Source organism: Melanostigma gelatinosum (assembly GCF_949748355.1).
Source record: "Melanostigma gelatinosum genome assembly, chromosome: 11".
In the NCBI taxonomy this organism is placed as follows: Eukaryota; Metazoa; Chordata; class Actinopteri; order Perciformes; family Zoarcidae; genus Melanostigma; species Melanostigma gelatinosum.
This window is the reverse complement of record NC_136644.1, coordinates 10222665-10240885: the sequence shown is the minus strand read 5'-3', so window position 1 is coordinate 10240885 and position 18221 is coordinate 10222665. Positions and strand designations below refer to the sequence as shown.

The window sequence follows — 18221 nt, the reverse complement described above, 5'->3', positions numbered from 1 at the left end:
AGGGCCGGTTGTAAATGTAACTACTCGTAACATATTGATAACTCTCTGCATTCACAGTTTAAAGTAGTCTTCAATGTGCTCACAATACATTTCCATGTTAAATGTACAGTAAGCCAAAGAGCTGCTTCTATGACTGTGTTTAAGTATCTCATCATTTTGACTTTCTATCTCAGAATTATGACTTTCTATCATAGTTATGACTTTCTATCTAATAACTTCGACTTTCTATCTCATCATTTCGACAACAGGGATATTTTTATTATTATTAGTCTAACTAAAAGAAAGAAAAAAAAAGATTTAAATTTAAAAAAAATTTTAACTTTTTTTTTTGCTGGCGGATTCGCAGGCCACATAAAATGACGTGGCGGGCAGAATTCGGCCCGCGGGCCGGGAGTTTGAGACCCCTGCTTTACAGCATCGAGCAGACTCAGCAGCCAGCACAGTTTGCACCCTTTCTACACCTTCTTTCCATCAATAGTTTACCAATAGATTGGATGGTGATAAAATAATTCAACATTTACCCTATTTACAATGTGTTTTTGATATTTTCAGAGGTTCATAAATGGTACAAATGGCCCAGTGTGTGAAAGGATGGCCCCCTCCACCTGCCAAACTAGTTTCTATATGCATGCTGGGTGCCTGCTGGGTTAATTGAACACGCCAACAGTAAATGATCCACGCAGCAGCCTGACAATACAATAGGTGTAAGAGTGGAACCTGGAAATGGCTGGTTGTAACTTATCGAGGCGGTGAGGACAGGGGCCGATGAATGAGCTCTGTTTGGTGAAAAACAGCAGCAGCATGACAAGTGCTCTGCTGTAGCAAACTCCCACAGAGCCTGTTCAGCTACTCATGCTGTGCATGTTTTAAAAAGGCTAATACAAGCGTGGAGCTCTATGAACAGTCCCAATCAGGACAGAGGCAGCTTCTGGTCCGACTGTAGAGTCTACACCGATCTCTGGGTGAGGGCCGCACTGCACTGGAGTCTCTAGGGTTCGTTGTTCTCGATTAGATGATCATGTGATCAGATGCAGTCCGAGAGGACAGCTGTTTGTTCACCCCAACACACACAGTGACTGCTGATTGGATCGATAGCATGTGATCTGCTGTTGTTATGCTGAGCGGCTCAAAGCAAAGGTTGGCTCGCATCACGTGTGGGCGGGCTGTTAGCGTTAAGCATTCACAAAGGGCTTGAGAACAACATGCCTGCATGGCACCCGAGCATTAGCCCACTGACACAGCTCAGGAGGCAAACATTAGTCAACACGCAGCCACGCTAGCCGTGCTAGCAACCTGCACAGCACCGAGATTAGCCTGGTTTGTGATCGTCATTTCTGTGACACAGTACAAAGAGAGCTCTTTAGCTTGTTAGCTTAGCCACTAACGATCAACATTACATTGGGACATGCCAGTGGGGGTGCGGCTGGCTATTTTGGGCTGTATTTTTTTAGAGGTATGGTTTTGGAGGCATCTGCCAAGCATTAGGGCACAGGGGAGGGGAGGGGCGGGGGGGGGGGGGGCACGACATAGAGAGATGGTGGGAGGAGGAGGCAGAGCAGAAACACAGTGACCGGAGTCCCTGGAGGCTGAAATCAAACATTTCCTCCGTCTCCTTGAGGAATGGAGGAGAGGAAGCGAGGAGTGAGAGGCGACGTGAAGAATACATCCTCCAGTGGTGGAGAAAAGGGTGTTTTATGTGGCGACGTGGAATCTCAAGGCCATTTTTAAGGAGAGAAGCAGGAGACCAAGATTTTACAGCCTTTCAGTATACGTCTGTTTAACTGCTATGATGTGCAGTGATGTGACACACGTTTTCTTTCGTCCCAGCACAGACTGGAACATGCACAGATCTTGTTGTTGACTATTCATGCACAAACGTGTGCAATTCAAAACGTCTGTTATTCTGACAGCAGCGCTGTTTCGTGACACAGAGTGCCCAAATGGTATCGGTGTCAGTGCGTGTGTCTAAATCTGTCAGAGACAGTAAAGAAAAGGTATGTCCCGATCAAAAACTTCAACAGATGGGTCCGCCGCGGACATTCAAACACATTGTGGTCACCACAGTTCATCACACACTGACACTTGGTCACGGTGCATTCACTGACCACGGCTCCGTGGAGCAGGTCGCTTCCATCCAGAGCCGGTCCATATCAGCTCCAGAGCCGGTGGATGGATGAGTGGTCTGGGTGAGGCGGGCTGTGTGGTGTCAGGGTCAGGCGGGTCAGCTCAGTGGTCAGCTGACTACGAGGGATTGTCAGCTGTTAGTGCATGACTGAGTATGTAGCTAACTATAAAGCGAGAAATCTGTGAGTGTGTGTGTGTGTGTGTGCAGCACCCACGAGGAGCACGGGGCGATACAGCTAATTTGGCTTAGTGGTCAAACGATGGAATCACAACGAACCAACAGGTCCATGACAACTAACATGTTGCCATGGTTTCCCATAGACTTACATTGGTACTACTGAGAGGTCTCTGAATCAGTCTGCCATTTATATTATTGCTTTAAAGCTTCATAAATAACATTGTTATTTTTTTTGGTCTATTCATTGTGTATTTCTGCACAGTTGCAGATACATGTAAACAAGATGAGGTACCGCCCAAATGACTCAATGGCTCTTGCATACTAAAATTGCTAAAATTGCTAAAAAAACAGTTTGGAGAGGTATAGGACAATGATGTCTAGTAGTATTACTACAGTTAGATTTGTTTGTGGACAGTAACAAACTACATTATTTTTGTAAACACATAGTATAACTCTAAATTGTGAAAGAAGGAGGCGATGGATTTACTCATGAAGCGGATATGAGTGGGTTGTCAGATAATAGGCTAATCAATGTGTGTAGCCAACTGGCTGCAAGTTAATGACTCTCAATGACCCCCTGCTGGGCTAGCCTGCAACACCAGGAAATACACACTCCCACAGATTATTTTAGCCTTCCTCTCTCTCTCTCTCTCTCTCTCTCCCCCTCTCCCTCTCACACTCTCTCTCTCTCATCCCTATAATCACCACCCCATTCATACCTCAGCATCACCAGATCCAGACCTCCACCGGTCTACACACAAGTTTGCATCCCATGTGAGGAGCATCAAGGCCCCGATACACTGGACACAAAGTGCACAGTGGGATTACTACACCGGGTGTCTGCATAGGTAGACCTGTTCACATGCACACTATACATGCTTACAGCTGGACATGTGCAGGCATGCATGTTGTATGTGGACAACCCTCACACACACACACACACACACACACAAGAGCATCTGATGAAATGAACATCTAGTGGAGACTTGAGGCCGAGTGGATGCATCAGGCAGACGCATGTGAGAGAGGGGATCAGCTCTAAGCAAAGACGGACTGGAAGTCCACTCTGCCCCCAACCCTGTCACAGTACATTCTTCGATTCAACCAGAACCTGTCACCCATCCCCCAGATTGGCATCACAAGGAGATCGATGTTAATCTAGGCCTAGTCCTGGTGGCCCCCCTGAGGCCTTAAGACCTGAACCCTCAGGGTGTGATGCTTTTTACTTCCTGATTTAAACTTCTTCCAGACTCTTTCCTCACAAGATGAGAGGTCATTTTGAATAATTTATTTACTTGTTTTTGTCAAAACAGCTTCAATGACAAAAAACATTATCTAGCATTAGCGACTGTAGCAGTGTAAGCCTTTCAAAGAAGTTACATTGATGTCCTTTAAATATACACTTCCTGTCGACATCAGTGATAGAGTTGGACACATATACGCCCCAATCCGTATCACCCATTTATTCCTCATTAGCCCAAAAAACACCCGAATGTGTCTTCCCCCTGTCACCAGGGACAGCCCTGCTATTTAGGCCCAATATCTGACCAATCACGGGAGTTCACGTCTTAACCCATTCATCATCTGATAATCTTGGAGCATCTCTCTCCTCGAGGCACGAGCCAAGGTCGATGCCGATTGTTATTCAGGGGGAGGGTTGTGAGGGGGCAAGATGAATGATGATAACGTCGGCCATGTCTCACACTACGGTATGTCTATGGGGGGGGGGGCAGTGGCGAATATTTTTATCATGGCTGAAATGCAGTATGCGCATATGAATAGAGACATTTGTCACGGTTATGGTCTGCAGAGGACAGATAATACCATTCAGGCTGATAGTTATATGATTGCTGTAGCAGGACCCAGACACATGAAACAAATCACAGCCCACAGCACATGCTAACTGACTCCATAGAAATGCAAGATGGTGGGAAAAGTGTTACGCAAGAGAGAGGAAAACATCATGTCTTACAAAAAGGGGAAGGGGAGTGTAGTGTCAAGAGGGGGGGGGCAAAATGGACATAAAGAAAGAGAGAAAAGACACTGGATACATTTATAGAGGAAGGAGAGCCTTAGGGAGGTTTGTGAGTGGATGACAGATCACACCGGGGGATGAACTGGACACAGAGCAGCTGAGTGCAGAGGACTCCGGTAACAGCCGTTTGTGTTGTGAAGCACGCCACCATGTGGAGAGGTACCGGAGGGTAGAATCAGAGCTAATGTAGCTCCATGGAAAGCTGTGAGTTCTGACTCCTTACTTTGATGCAGTGCATTACGTAGAGCGGCAACCTTTCTGCTTGAGATCCTTCAAAGGATGGATTCATATTTTTGAGCCTCAGTCGCCACGATACAGGACAAAACCGCACCACATGTAAGCAAGGTCGTACTGCAGCCTCAGTGCGGTGTGAACATCTGGACAGAGATAAATGGACAGACACTGAGAGCTCTGTGAGCCGAGGTAAAGACAGGAGGGGGGGAATGTTAGCCAATGTTCGGACGCCTGCCTCTGATTAACATTCTTTTTTATACAAATCTCATGACATAGATTCGTCCCAACCGGTCCACTCTGCAGTGGGGAGATCGAAATACAGATATATTGAATGATTTCCCCTTGACTGATGTATTTGAATACATTTAAGAGACGTAGAGATAAAACGGAACAGTATTTCCAAAGAAAGAGGCTAACTTCATAAAAAATGTGTTTACTTTATCCAGCGACTCCTTGAGGGAGCCGCTGACCTCCAGAGTAAAAGACCCAGACGAGCCTGCTCTGCAGAGGACTTCCTGTGGGCAGTTCAAATGTGTGCACAGTTCCTGTTTTTGAAACATAAAAATGTCATCAAGCTGTTATGATAACGTCTCTTCTTTATATCCAATATCCTCGTTTGTTGTACTTTTCTTCTGCAGGACGTTTCAAGGCGTCAAAAGCCAACAGAACGACCAGAGATCCAGCAGAAGTCCAATCAAAATACGTTTAATGTAAAAAAAAAAAAATACGCTCAGCTTGACAAAGGGAGCAGCTGATTGCACAAGAGTGACATCAGGCGGGCTTGTGGCTTCGCCCCGCTGCAGTACTCCACTCCACAGACAGGGGAGAGGAGAGCTCCGTGTGCTTGCTGAGCTCTGATTGATGGGATCGATTCCTGTGCAGCACTGTGAGGCATGTGGCCCATTTCTTCTAATCAGATCACAGTCAGAAAAAAAACTGTATCTCACATATAGAAGGAGACTGGTGCTGGCTACTGTCAAAGCATGACTCACTCACAGTGATGACAGGGTTAGAAATAAGAAACAGTTTGATCCAGTCTTAAAAATCTGAAGCTAAATGTCATCTTGTATATATTCTTCTGAAGCTCATCAGAGAAACCGTGGGAGCTCGGTGCACCGTTGGCCTTGTGCTAGCCCCGTCCCCGCCCCCCCAATCAAGTGGTGAAGAGGACATATTTCATCACCCTGGTAGCTGTCCTGGCCCCGCTCTGTTCATCACACCCATCTACAGTCTGGCCCTCCCAAAGCGATTACTGCCCAGCCTTGACAACACCCTGTGTGAGTGAGTGTGTAAGGAAGCAGAGCAGCAGTGAGTCAGACACCATCGGGTGGGTGTCTGGGTGAATGAGTGCATCCATGTAGGATGATGGCGAGAGAAAAGAGACTGTGGAGCACAGACGGGAGGTGCACTGAAATAACCTGACAGCAACAAAGGCTGCTGCACACAACTAGCAAGACCAATTTAGTCCTGACTCGTCTCCTGCTGCTGTCTCTGTTTGGCTGCGAACACAAACATTTTTGAAAAGATATAATTGCACGAAGTGTACAACTGCTCCGTTTCAGACGGATCGATAAACGCTCACACACGAGAGCACGTACATGCACACACACACACAGAAGCTCCGCACGCTTGGCTGACCACTCCTCTCACTCTGACACACTTGAAGTGTTTAACCCCTTCCTAGCGCTGCTGCTGTGTGCTGCACGGTCTCCAGCGAGTGCTATTGATCCTAATAGTTAGGGGAGTGCAGCAGCTTATCCATTAAGGCTGAGTGAGCCTGTCCCCTGTCTCCACCTCAGCAGACGGAGTGGGATGGACAGATGACTGGGGGGGTAGACAGAGGTGGGAGACTGGGAGGCAATGAGTGGAGAGAGGGAAATAAGTAAGGGAAGAGGAAGGGTCGAACTCAGGAGGTAATTGAGGAGGAGAGGAAGTAAGGACGTTTATTAGCATAGCGCCTTTCAAGAGCAGCACGTCAAAAAGTGCTTCATGATAAAACACAAAGCAACGGCCATGAAATAGGGACTTTAGAAGAATAAAATCAAATCAAATATATCAACCGTTTCAAAGATAAGGCTAACAGTACGGTGTCCACAGTGTCCACAGATCTTCCACCAGTCCAAAAGGAACCTCAAAGCAACAGTCTCTTAGTTTTAGCAATGGAACTGCCAACAAACACTGACGCTAGGACTTTAGAGACCTGCTGATGACTCAGTTATTGTGGAATAAGCAGCTCAGGGATATTTCGCTGAGGTTCAGCGCTTGAAGAGGACCAGCACTTCTATATTTGACTCTCTGGCGTACCGTGACTTTTTCTTGCCCACCTGCACACTCCTCACAAGCTGCCGGTACTCTGTTTCTGCCTTCTCCATGTCAGAGTGAGAACGAGGGCGCTGTAACTTATTTCTTGTAAAATAAAATAATGTTTTGCCAGCGTTAGGCTGGCGGATATTATCTGCCTTCCACTTTTTATAAAGTGTATGTAAGCAGCACACTTGCACTGCTCTCATACGGAGGTACCGCTGTCGTAGACTCATCTCTGTCAGCACTGGGCACATTGCAGAAAAGCACAATCAAGTCACCTAAAGTCCATTCATCTTCATGGAGAGCATTAATCAGGCAACGTAGACAGTCAGGCAGCAACATCCGGTTCTGCCGAGTGAAGCCAATGCTTCATGTGTTAAAGCTGCATCCTCTCTACTCACCAGCAGGGGGCGACTCCTCTGGTCGTATAGAAGTCTATGAGAAAATGACTCTACTTCTCTCTTGATTTAATACCTCAGTAAACATTGTAAACATGAGTTTATGGTCTCAATCTCCAGTTTCAAGTCTTCTTCAACACAACGTCTCTATGTCAACCCTCCGCATTCACTTCTGTTCATTGGTTGCAAAAAAACTAAATGGCGACAGCCGTACTCCAAGATGGCGACAGCGAAAACGCCAAACTCAAGGCTTCATAACGAGAGTCCACAAACCAAACGAAGAGGTATTATTAACACAATGTACTTCAATGTACTTGGTGGAGCTTACCATTCTAATAGTTTAATGAATAATTTGAATTGTTATATTCCGCGAGTCAAATCTGAATCTGTCACGTAACCAGTAACATTTCTCTGTCAGGTAAACGTAGTACTTCAATGTCTTCCTCTGCAGTAGAAGTACACAGTAAGTAGTATACAGTTGAGTTGCATATTGTTTAAGAGCCTTGGGGCCTTTAATAGTTATTTAAGTGTACAATGACTAAGAATAGTAACATAATTCAATATCATTCATATCTAAACATCATAATACATCTATAGCTGTTTGGGGCTTTTTGGGGGTACCAGGTCCAGGTGGTCTACCTTTATCCACAGTAAAGTCTGCCCCTGGTGGTTCCTCCTGAACTAGACTGTAGTTCACTGGTGTTCCTGACCGTGAGGATCCGTGACTTGAGTGTATGACGTTACCACTGTGTGTCATACAGGTGTGTTTCTAAGGTGTTGACTTTGTAAGAGCGGTTCTCGAGAAAGCTGCCAGCAGCAACACCACAGGCCAAACGTTCAGTTCTGAGCAGCCATCTTTTCAACAGACACTGCTCAAAAAGTACCTCTTTCATTCTATTCCTTGTGTCCCAAGTTTCACATTTGCAACTCCTGTGTAAACACCTGTCTGATTCCAGTGGCTGAAAAAGAAATATCTCAAATTCGTCCCTGTTTTGACACACACACGGCTCCCACATCTCCAAACGAGATTAATGCCGTTTCTTTAAGCATCAACTACGTAGAGGAGAGAGAAAGAAGCATGAGAACCATGCTCTTGGAGAGAAAACAAAGGCTTGGAAGAGATGCAGGGCGTAAGTCAAATGAGAGAGAGAGAGAGAGAGAGAGAGAGAGAGAGAGATTTATTTAGATTTTTCAAAAGCACTTTATTCACATTTATCAATTTTTACAGTTAAAGCGCTAATGCATTAAAATCACTGATTGCTCCTTTTAAAAAACCCACACATAACCCATCAAGTAAACACCTACGCAAACACCAACTTATCTTTTACAATGGAACAAACTATATTTTCAAAACACCAACGTCGTTTAAAAGCGTCTAAATCTCCAATGTGTGTGTAAAACCTGAACTCTAGCCAGAGTCTGGCCCTGATATTACATAGCAAGACTGCCCCAGCCTCCTGCCCCTCCCCGGTCTCCACTCTGGCCTTTCTACTCATTTTGGCTTCCCCTTAAAGATAGTTCAGCAGCTGCTCAACCTCATTGTACAACACCTTGATCTTAGCTATGAAGCCAGCGCTGAACCCAAACTTCCCCATAACTGTCCAGAGGAAGCTGTGTTCAACGCGGTCAAAAGCCTTTTCCTGATCGAGAGAAATCAGACCAGTGTCGATACCCAAAGAGCTGGAGACCTCCAAAACGTCCCGAATGAGGTAGACATTGTCTACCATGGACCTGCCGGGCACACAGTAGGTCTGGTCCCGATAGATGACCTGCTCCATAGCTTCCCTCAGCCTGGAGGCAAAGAGCTTGGACAGGAGCTTGTAATCCACACACAGTAGAGACACAGGACGCCAGTTTCCGATGTCCTGCAGGTTCCCCTTTTTCGGCAGCAGTGTTATTACCGCTCTCCGGCAGGACATCGGCATGGAACCAGAGGCCAGACTCTCATTAAAAACGTCCAGTATGTCGCTGGCAAACACATCCCAGTGCGTTTTAAAAAACTCTACGGAGAGGCCATCGATGCCGGGAGCACGCCGCCCCTGCATCCCCTGCAAGGCGGCACTGAGCTCCGGCAAGCTTATGGGCCTGTCAAGCTCCCTGTTTGTCCCCTCAGAGACCTGAGGTAGCCCCCCACAGAACTCCTCTATGAGGGGTTCCTCCTTCCTGTACTCACTTGTATACAGGGAGGAGTAAAAGCCCACAGCTCGCCTCCGAATCTGGCTTGGTTCCACAACCGGCTGTCCCGTTTCTGCCAACAGTGAGTGGATCACCCTCCCCTGCCCACTCTTCCTCTCCAGGCCGAAGAAGAAGCCAGAGGGCTCCTCCATCACCCTGCTCCGCCACTTCTACGGGCCTCTCACCAGCACCACCTCCACCGCCGCCCCAAGCCGCGGGCGACCGCGGGGCAGCGCCGGATGGCCCCGCCCCACCCGGGCCAGGCAGAGCCGGGTCCCCGCGCCTCGGACAGGCCCTCACGGTGTGTCCCTCCTCACCGCATCCGAAACACTTCATCGCCGATGAGGTCGCAAAAATCACGTATTCATAATCATCTACCTTCACATGGAAGCGAAGGTTGAGCTCCTCATTCCGGTTGTTAAGGATCATAAACAGGTGTCTGCGGTGGGACACCACGTGCTTCAGCAACTGAGACTTACACCCAGACAAGATCTTTTTCATCGGGGATACGATCTTCCCGTGTCTGGACAGCTCTCTGCTGAGGAACTCGTCGGTGATGAAGGGAGGGACATTGGAAAGGACAACCTTAGTTGCCGGCTGCGCCCGGGGCAACACCTGAACAAACAATCCGTTCACCGTGAGGCCTGCCTCCACGACACGGTTCACCTTTTCCACCTGGTCCAGGAAGAGGACCACGGCGCCGTTCATCCGAGCGGTCGACTTGATGCTGCTGTGCCCGACCCTCTCCCCCACAGCCAGCCCCACGTCCTCCACGCTGCACGAGGAGCCGACGGCGATCTTGATGCCGTGCTTCCTCGTGAGGTGGGACAGCGTGTCTCCATTCACCATGGCGTCTAGAGACACCGCCCGGCGAAACACCGGCAGGAGGAAAAAAAACACCCAAAGAAAAGCACAGAGAACAAAACTAAACTAAAGTGAACACCAACCACTAAACCACATTAAATTAATCATACATAACTAAGGAGAAAAAAAATTATCGAAAACACCCTCTCACTCAGAGAGAGAGAGAGAGAGAGAGAGAGAGAGAGAGAGAGAGAGAGAGAGAGAGAGAGAGAGAGAGAGCTGTGTTGTCAGCGAGTTGCATCAATTTATACCTGAATTTATGAGGCCGGGTTGGATAGAAAAGAATTAGAGGAGGGAGAGTACGATAGGGAGAGACACCCTCATTACTCTGTGCTGAAGAAACACTGGCAGCCAGAGGTCAGTAAATCCTGCCTGCCTCACGTCTTTCCTCTCATCCAACGGAGAAAGGCGAGGGCAATACTCTAAACTACAGACAGCAGAGGAGGGGGAGGAGGAACAGGAGCACATCACAAAATGGAATAGTGTGATACTGACATTCCAGGTCTGGAGAGGAGAGCGTGTTCTCTAATTAAAAACCACCCAAAGGGGCTATCTCCTGCTCTGAAACCAGTCAGATGGAGGTTTTAACGAACTCTGAGAGAAAGAGCTGATCTGGGAATAGACTAGAGAGCTAATGAGCTGAGCCACTGTACAATCATACTGTATTTTTTTGGGGGGGGATACACAGATGCTAGGTGTTAGCATCTGAGCTATTGTGAGTAACATTATCAATCAAAAATGTGATGACTTCATCATCATCATGTTTGCATGCTGCTCCTGTAATCAGTGTGAGTAAAAACATCAGTACTGTGAACCTGAGCAACAATGATGCTTTCATTCAAATAAACAGCTTACATTCTGAGCTGACTTTGTGTAGCTTTATGCTAACAAGCACATCCGGGAGATTGTGTACAAGCTGCTCCATGCAGAGAAATCCTGACACTCAACTAGAGTTCACACAATCCCATGTTCCAGAAGTGTATTATATGACATAATAATGGATTGGATTTGTTGATTCATGATCACGAGCGAGCAAATACTGAAAGTTTGTCCGTCTAGGATTTAAAGTGACACTATTCATCCTTTCAGAAAAATCATGGCATTGTTTTTTTTATCTTCTTCTTCTCTTTTATACTGTAAATTGTTTCTTTTTCTTCATTTACTGAATTTCTTATAGTATTCTTGCTAAAACTCTTATTTCATTTTTACCTTTATGTTTTTATCCATATTTCAATTATTTGTCTCTTTGTTTTGTCTTATTTTTTGTTATCATTACTGTTGGTTTATTTACTTCAGTTTTTTTTGTTCTACTTCATATTTATTATCACTATTACTATCTCTATCTCTCTCTATGCATACACATATTGACCTTCATAAATAAACAACACTGTGAAGAAAAAATAAAGTGAGCCTGTGCAACTGTTGTTGAGCCCACTAGTTGCCACTACGAGATAGTGACACATTGCATTTCCCACAATTCTCTTGAGTCAGTTGCTTTAAAGACATCATCATTAAGTGACCTAATGAAGCTCCATCAGTGGAACGGGACCACGATCAGAACTCATACTTCCTGTTAAACATGCCTCCTCCTCTGCATGTTTACTACTTGTCTTATTTTAATAATAAAACTCTTAGAATGTTTATTTATGACTAGGGCTGTACTGAATATTTACATTCAAAGCGCCAATTGAGGTTTTTGAATGACATTTTGAATGTCTGTCGTCATATTTCATGAAATCATCACCCAAAAAAAAACTCCATGAATGAAGTTTGAAACTATTCAGTACAGTCCTATCTATGACGAGAGAACACAGGCGCACATGTTCGCTAACATTAGCCACTGAAGCTACTGGTCACACCACACAAGCAAAACCTCTCAGTGTATTGAACTCACAAAGTGTGCACTTTATCACTTATGAATTCTACTTTTCATTGGTAAAAGGAGGACCTATGTTCTTTCAAATGACGAAGTCTTGCTTTGACCACTACACCACATAGAACATTCACATTCATCCTGCAGTAACATTCTTTCTTTTTTTCTCCAAAAGAGGATGTCAACACCAATTTCAGACCAGTGTTTTGGGAGCGCCACCCACATTAGCATAAGCTACCATCCTCAGTGGGGTTTTGAGTGAAAGTGCAGCACAACAGGAACGACGGTGTGGCTGGAGAGCTTGACACTGAGTCAGATGGCCGATTAGTCTGAGCAGACAGCATGCGTACGGGTGTGTTGTCGTGTCTCTGTGTACAGTATGTGACACTCACTCCACTGGGGGGTTGACGTCCTCGGCCTTTGTCTCAAAGAAGCGCAGCACCTCCTCACTCTGAGAGATCTGAGGGGGGAGTCGCACCAGCGCCTAAGAAGAGAGAGAACGGGGAGGTTAAAGACCAGCTGATTGATTAGTCCTGTTGTTGTTGTTTTCATTGACCTATCTTCATCTCCCCCAGTGACTGTTTGACCTGGCTGTCCACATCCTTTTTTTGTTTTGACTGAAATCCTTCCTCTGAACGCCCCTTTAGTGATAACGTATCAGTAATGTATCTCTTATATAGCCCCTTTAAAGGGCATCATACAGGCTTCTTTGGAAAATAATAGTGTCTGGGTGTGCAGGGGGAGTACTTGGTTAATCAAGCATCCTTCCTCCTCTGTGTGTTCATTGACAGAGCCACACGGCAGTCAGAGAGAGGATCATATGTCTGACTAGCCATCTATATTTAATGATCTGAACAGCTCCAACCAAAGGAGGAGCTCATGTACAGTAGCGGGGTGCAGGGTGCATAAGACATGCGAGGGCATATGTTCAGTGTGGGCTTTCCATTGTCAGCGGCCTGCATGTTTCATTCATGGGATCCGATCTATGTGGATATTGAAAGAGCCTCGTGGTTGTGATTGAAGAGGGCCGTATCTCCCACAGCTGGCTGGACTCAGCACCCTGCCATCTCCAGAGAGCAGACGCTCTGAGAACCCTGGGTAATTACTCTTTCTCCTCTGTTTGTCTCATAAACAGGATGTAGGAAGTAAACAGCGCGGAATCGGGCAAAAGAAGCGGCTCGCTACGGCTTCTGTAAACATTAGAGTGCTGCAGGTTATTTGGGTAATGAGGAAGCCTTTTTGCCTGAGCTGAGAGAAGGAGCACGGCCATTGTCAGTCATTTTTGTGTGTATCTTTTTGTTTTTAAACTCTTTTTGGTCCTGATTACTGAGTGGATACTGTGGCTAACCCTTCCTAATGAAGGCCTACTAATTGCTCCCTATTGTGTGCGTAGAGACAATCACAAATTAGATGTTGGGGGGGGGGGGGGGGGGGGTGATAAAGAAAATAATCTGAAATCTGCAAAATAAAAATATAAAATCGAATGAGAGAGAGAACAGGAAGTGATAAGGCGAGTCTCCCTCCAACTGAAGACTTGAAGAAGGCTGTTACTTTCTAGGTCTCTTTGTTTCTTCCAGGAAAAGGACGCTCTTTCGTAGGAGAACTTCTTTCCTGATTGGACCAAATGAGGATCAGCTTGTTAGTGAGTTTGACTTTGGTCCTGGTTACACTTGTCTTTTTAAATGCGACTTCTGTGATCAGATGAGGCGGATCGAAACTCAGCTGTGTCCTCATGTGTGTCCACACGTAACACTTCAGTGCAGCCTGCCTGATCGGATAGTGATCGGATATATTTCATGGTCAAAGGAGCGGCTGTAAAACGGAGGACCAACATGTCATTTCTTATAAATGCTTCACAATAAAAGTCCCGCGTTATTTTTGCTGCTTTCTCTTCCTCCCTGCAGAATTAGTATACTGTTTTTTATTGAAGAATAGCCGCTAACAAAGCTACGCTAACTCAGTGTTTAAGACACATTCCTATAAATTCTTCACAATTAAAGTCCTCCATTATTATGTTATTTAAAAGCTTTTATTTTGGAGCAGCAAAATCATGAAATGTTGTGTTTTCATCACCAGTAGGATAACAGGACTCAGACAGCAGGTCTACGCTGGCTCCAGTCTGGTGTCCTCCTCTCTTCTCTTTGCTCTACTCTAGAGAGGAACTCCTGTGTGGGAGGAAGATGATGGAGACCTACGTCTGATAAATTGTCCACATTGTCTCCACATGCTGTCCACACCTCACTGAGATCTGAACTCAATGCGAGCCAGTCCACCTCAGCATGTGGTCTGTTACATTGAAAAAGACAAGTGGAACCACAGCTTCTGCAACAATGGAGCAGAGCTAGAGTCTGTCTTGTGTAGTGCATTGACGGAGAAGTTTGGGCCACACATAGGTCGCCCTTCTTCTGTGATTGTGGCACACATGGAAATGAACAAACCATTTCACTGTAGAAGGAAGAGATTCCATCGTTCCCCCACCAGTGTGCCTGAGTGTCAGAGCTCATTACAGGCTCTTGAGATTGCTCAGATACACAGGTCTTCACTGTGAGGACACTTTTCCACGTCCCCTACTGTGGCTACAGTCTCATGGGTGCCATGTTTAAAGTATGTGAAAGGACCTTTGACCTTTGGGGGGTGTTTCCCAGAGTCAGATGGGGAACTGAAGGATGTTTACAGTATAGCCTCTTTACCCTGCAGTAGTCGTCGATGAAACGCAGCCGCTTCATGGCCACGTCTCGCACATGACTCCTCCGGAACAGGATTTTTCCTGGAGGGGAGGAGAAGGAGAGAACAAAAAAAATCAGAACGAGGGAGGAGGTGGAGGAAAACAGAGGAACGGTGTGATGATGAGAGACGGAGAGGAAGAGGAGAGAAGTGAATAGCTGACATCCAGCAGTGCTGATGGCTGCTTCATGTCATTCCCCAGCAGAGCAGGAGATGTCAGTAATGTACGCTGGAGACCCTTCATGGCCTCAGCAATCTCAGTAGTCCCCCCCCCCCCCCCCGCTTTCCTCCCGAGGACTCATGACCTCTGTCTGTGACATGGCTTTCCTTATGACAATAGGATAAATACACACATGGGTCCTCCGTAGAAGGCCCTGCTCTCACCCCTCCCACCAACCTCCTCCAATCACAAATGATTCTTGTATCATCAGCTCACTATTTAGGGAGCTCTACTTATGCAATATGATAAATATTATTTTTAACCAGCACCAGGGCTCCAGACAAGTACAAGTCCGCCTTCAATGACCCGCTGAAACATGCTATCATTAGCATTACTGGTCCTGGTGTTGTACGCTGGGAATTCATGTAAGAATCAACATTCTTATCTTCCACGATTCTCAATCCAGTTAAAACTTCCACAAATCTGTTTGCTTTTTTTAAAAGAGAAGTAAATTCTCACACCAAGCCAAAGTTGTGTCGAGCATTACAAAATAGCAGTGTTCAGTGAGATGTAAAGGTGACTGAGAAGAAAACCTTTGAGTGAAGCATGAATAGATGTTTTCCTTTGAGCATTTACGTTATTGCAGAAGAATAAGTGAACAAGACTAAGAGTCTGAACAGGTATTCCAGGCAGCCGGTGGTATTCAATGGCTTCAAAATGCCGGCGGTGCTATGGACACAATTTGGTCAAAACCAAGACCAGCACTGAGGTTCAACATCCAGCTGACACCAAACAAGAGCCAAATGAAGTTGTCTCGAGATATACACGGCAACAGTTTGAATCAATAGGCCACCTTAATCAGAAACATTGTCCACGGCTTATTGAACTCAGGTGAGGGAGAGGAGTTTATCCTCAACCAAACGCAGACAGTCAATAATGTTTACATCTGGCCCCATGGCTTCATAGTCAAGAGGTAGGTGGATGAGAGAGAGACAGAGCGAGAGAGAGAGACCCAGAGAGTTTAGATGCTGGGACCATGTGTTGGCCACAGGGCTTAAACACAGCGTTTACTAAAATCAACTGCACTAAACAAACAGACACATGCCACTCCAAGATGAAGCCAAAGAAATCTGCATGACAAAACATACAGGAGCACACAGACACACATACACACACATACAGACACACGCACACACATACACGCACACACACACATACAGACACACACACGCACACACATACAGACACACACAGACACACACGCACACATACAGACACACACACGCACACACATACAGACACACACAGACACACACACACACATACAGACACACACACGCACACACATACAGACACACACATACACACACACACATACAGACACACACAGACACACACACACACACATACAGACACACACAGACACACACACACACATACAGACACACACACGCACATACATACAGACACACACAGACACACACGCACACATACAGACACACACAGACACACACACACACATACAGACACACACACGCACACACATACAGACACACACAGACACACACACACACATACAGACACACACAGACACACACACACACACATACAGACACACACAGACACACACACACACATACAGACACACACACACACACACATACAGACACACACACACATACAGACACACACAGACACACACGCACACATACAGACACACACACGCACACACATACAGACACACACGCACACATACAGACACACACATACAGACACACAGGATCCAGTGTGATTAGCAGAATCACTGTCACCCTCTGCCCCGCACACATAAACACCCTCATCGATCACTGTCAGGCTGCAGGTCACCATGAGCCTGAATGTCAGCCGACGACTTCCAGCAGGAGAGACAAGCATGTGGGGCATGGCTCAAATCAATACCAGGACACACACACACACACACACACATACACACACACACACTGTATATCAAGCTCATGAAACAATCAAATGCATCCATAACCTCAGATAGAAACACACACACAATTCAATGTCCTTAAAACAAAACAACAACAAAAGTCACACAGACATACCGCCATGCCACCACGGCTGAGATTTGAAAGTCACAGAGAGCGCCTCATCAGCAGTAACACGGGAACACACACACACGGGCACACACATGCAGCACAGGCAAGCGTCAGTAACCAGCTCGTATTGACCCCCCCACCAGTGCCAGCCATACATTATTAATATGGGAGCCTGTTCAGATAACTGGAGCTCTGGAGCAGGCTATTACCTGGGAGAAATGGGATGATCCTCTTCTTTGGGTCTTTCTGCCCTCCCTCAATTGGGAACTTGTCAAGTATCTGCATCTAGAGAAACAAGAGGGGAGAGTTTTAATCGTGTCTTCTTGGTAAATGTGCGACGTCAAGCTGCTTATTTTACTCTCAGAGAGAAAACAATAGTCTCAGTGTTCTTTTGATTTGATTCACACTTATTTCAGTTTATTATGTGGCAAAAAAACTCCTGCGGACACATAAGAAATTCTGTCTTGGGCCTCCTTCACATGAACAACCATAGCCCGTCAAAGCGTCTGTGGTCGTGATGGTGCAGCGGTCGGCTCGGTGAGCTGCGGGGCTCACGGGAGTCAAACGAGCTCCGATGAATTCATAAAGCACAGCGACATGAACGCGGTGAGAGGAGAAGTGCTGACACTGGAGCTGGAAGGGGTAGGCAGAAAGAAAGAGAAAAAGGGAAGATGGAGGGAAAGAGAAACAGAGAGAAGGTATAGACAAAGCAGGCGGAGAGAGAGAGAGAGAGATACAGCGCAGGTCAGGGGGTGTAGATGAGTGTGTCAGCCATATTGTGTTTACCCCGCGTCACCCTTCAAATGAATCATTCACGAGAGGGATTAGAGAGAGAGACTAAAAGCAGAGGAGAGATGCAGAGGGCTAGCAGACGTACTGTACAGCAATGCAGCAAAGTGTTTCCCACGTGGGGGAGGAGAGGAGACATCAGTGTCTGATGGCTGTAAAAGACCCTCAGGGACTAAGTGAGCAAACAGCCAGATGGGGCTTCAAGACATCCTGCATGGAGACATCTAGACACACACACACACACTCACATCCCTAATGTCCCCCTTGTGACACATCTGT

At 46.3% G+C, this 18221-nt stretch overlaps 1 protein-coding gene across 1 annotated transcript in view; it reads right to left on the bottom strand.

The window, feature by feature from the left end:
• The window catches only part of sh3pxd2aa (SH3 and PX domains 2Aa), a 92306-nt gene that overhangs the window by 50537 nt on the left and 23548 nt on the right, over nucleotides 1-18221 (bottom strand). Inside the window, exons 3-5 of the mRNA XM_079278688.1 lie at nucleotides 17363-17438; nucleotides 14876-14952; nucleotides 12578-12669 (exon numbers count right to left, since the gene is read on the bottom strand). Coding sequence (XP_079134814.1) covers nucleotides 12578-12669; nucleotides 14876-14952; nucleotides 17363-17438 — 245 coding nt within the window. The remainder of the gene's footprint in view (nucleotides 1-12577; nucleotides 12670-14875; nucleotides 14953-17362; nucleotides 17439-18221) is intronic.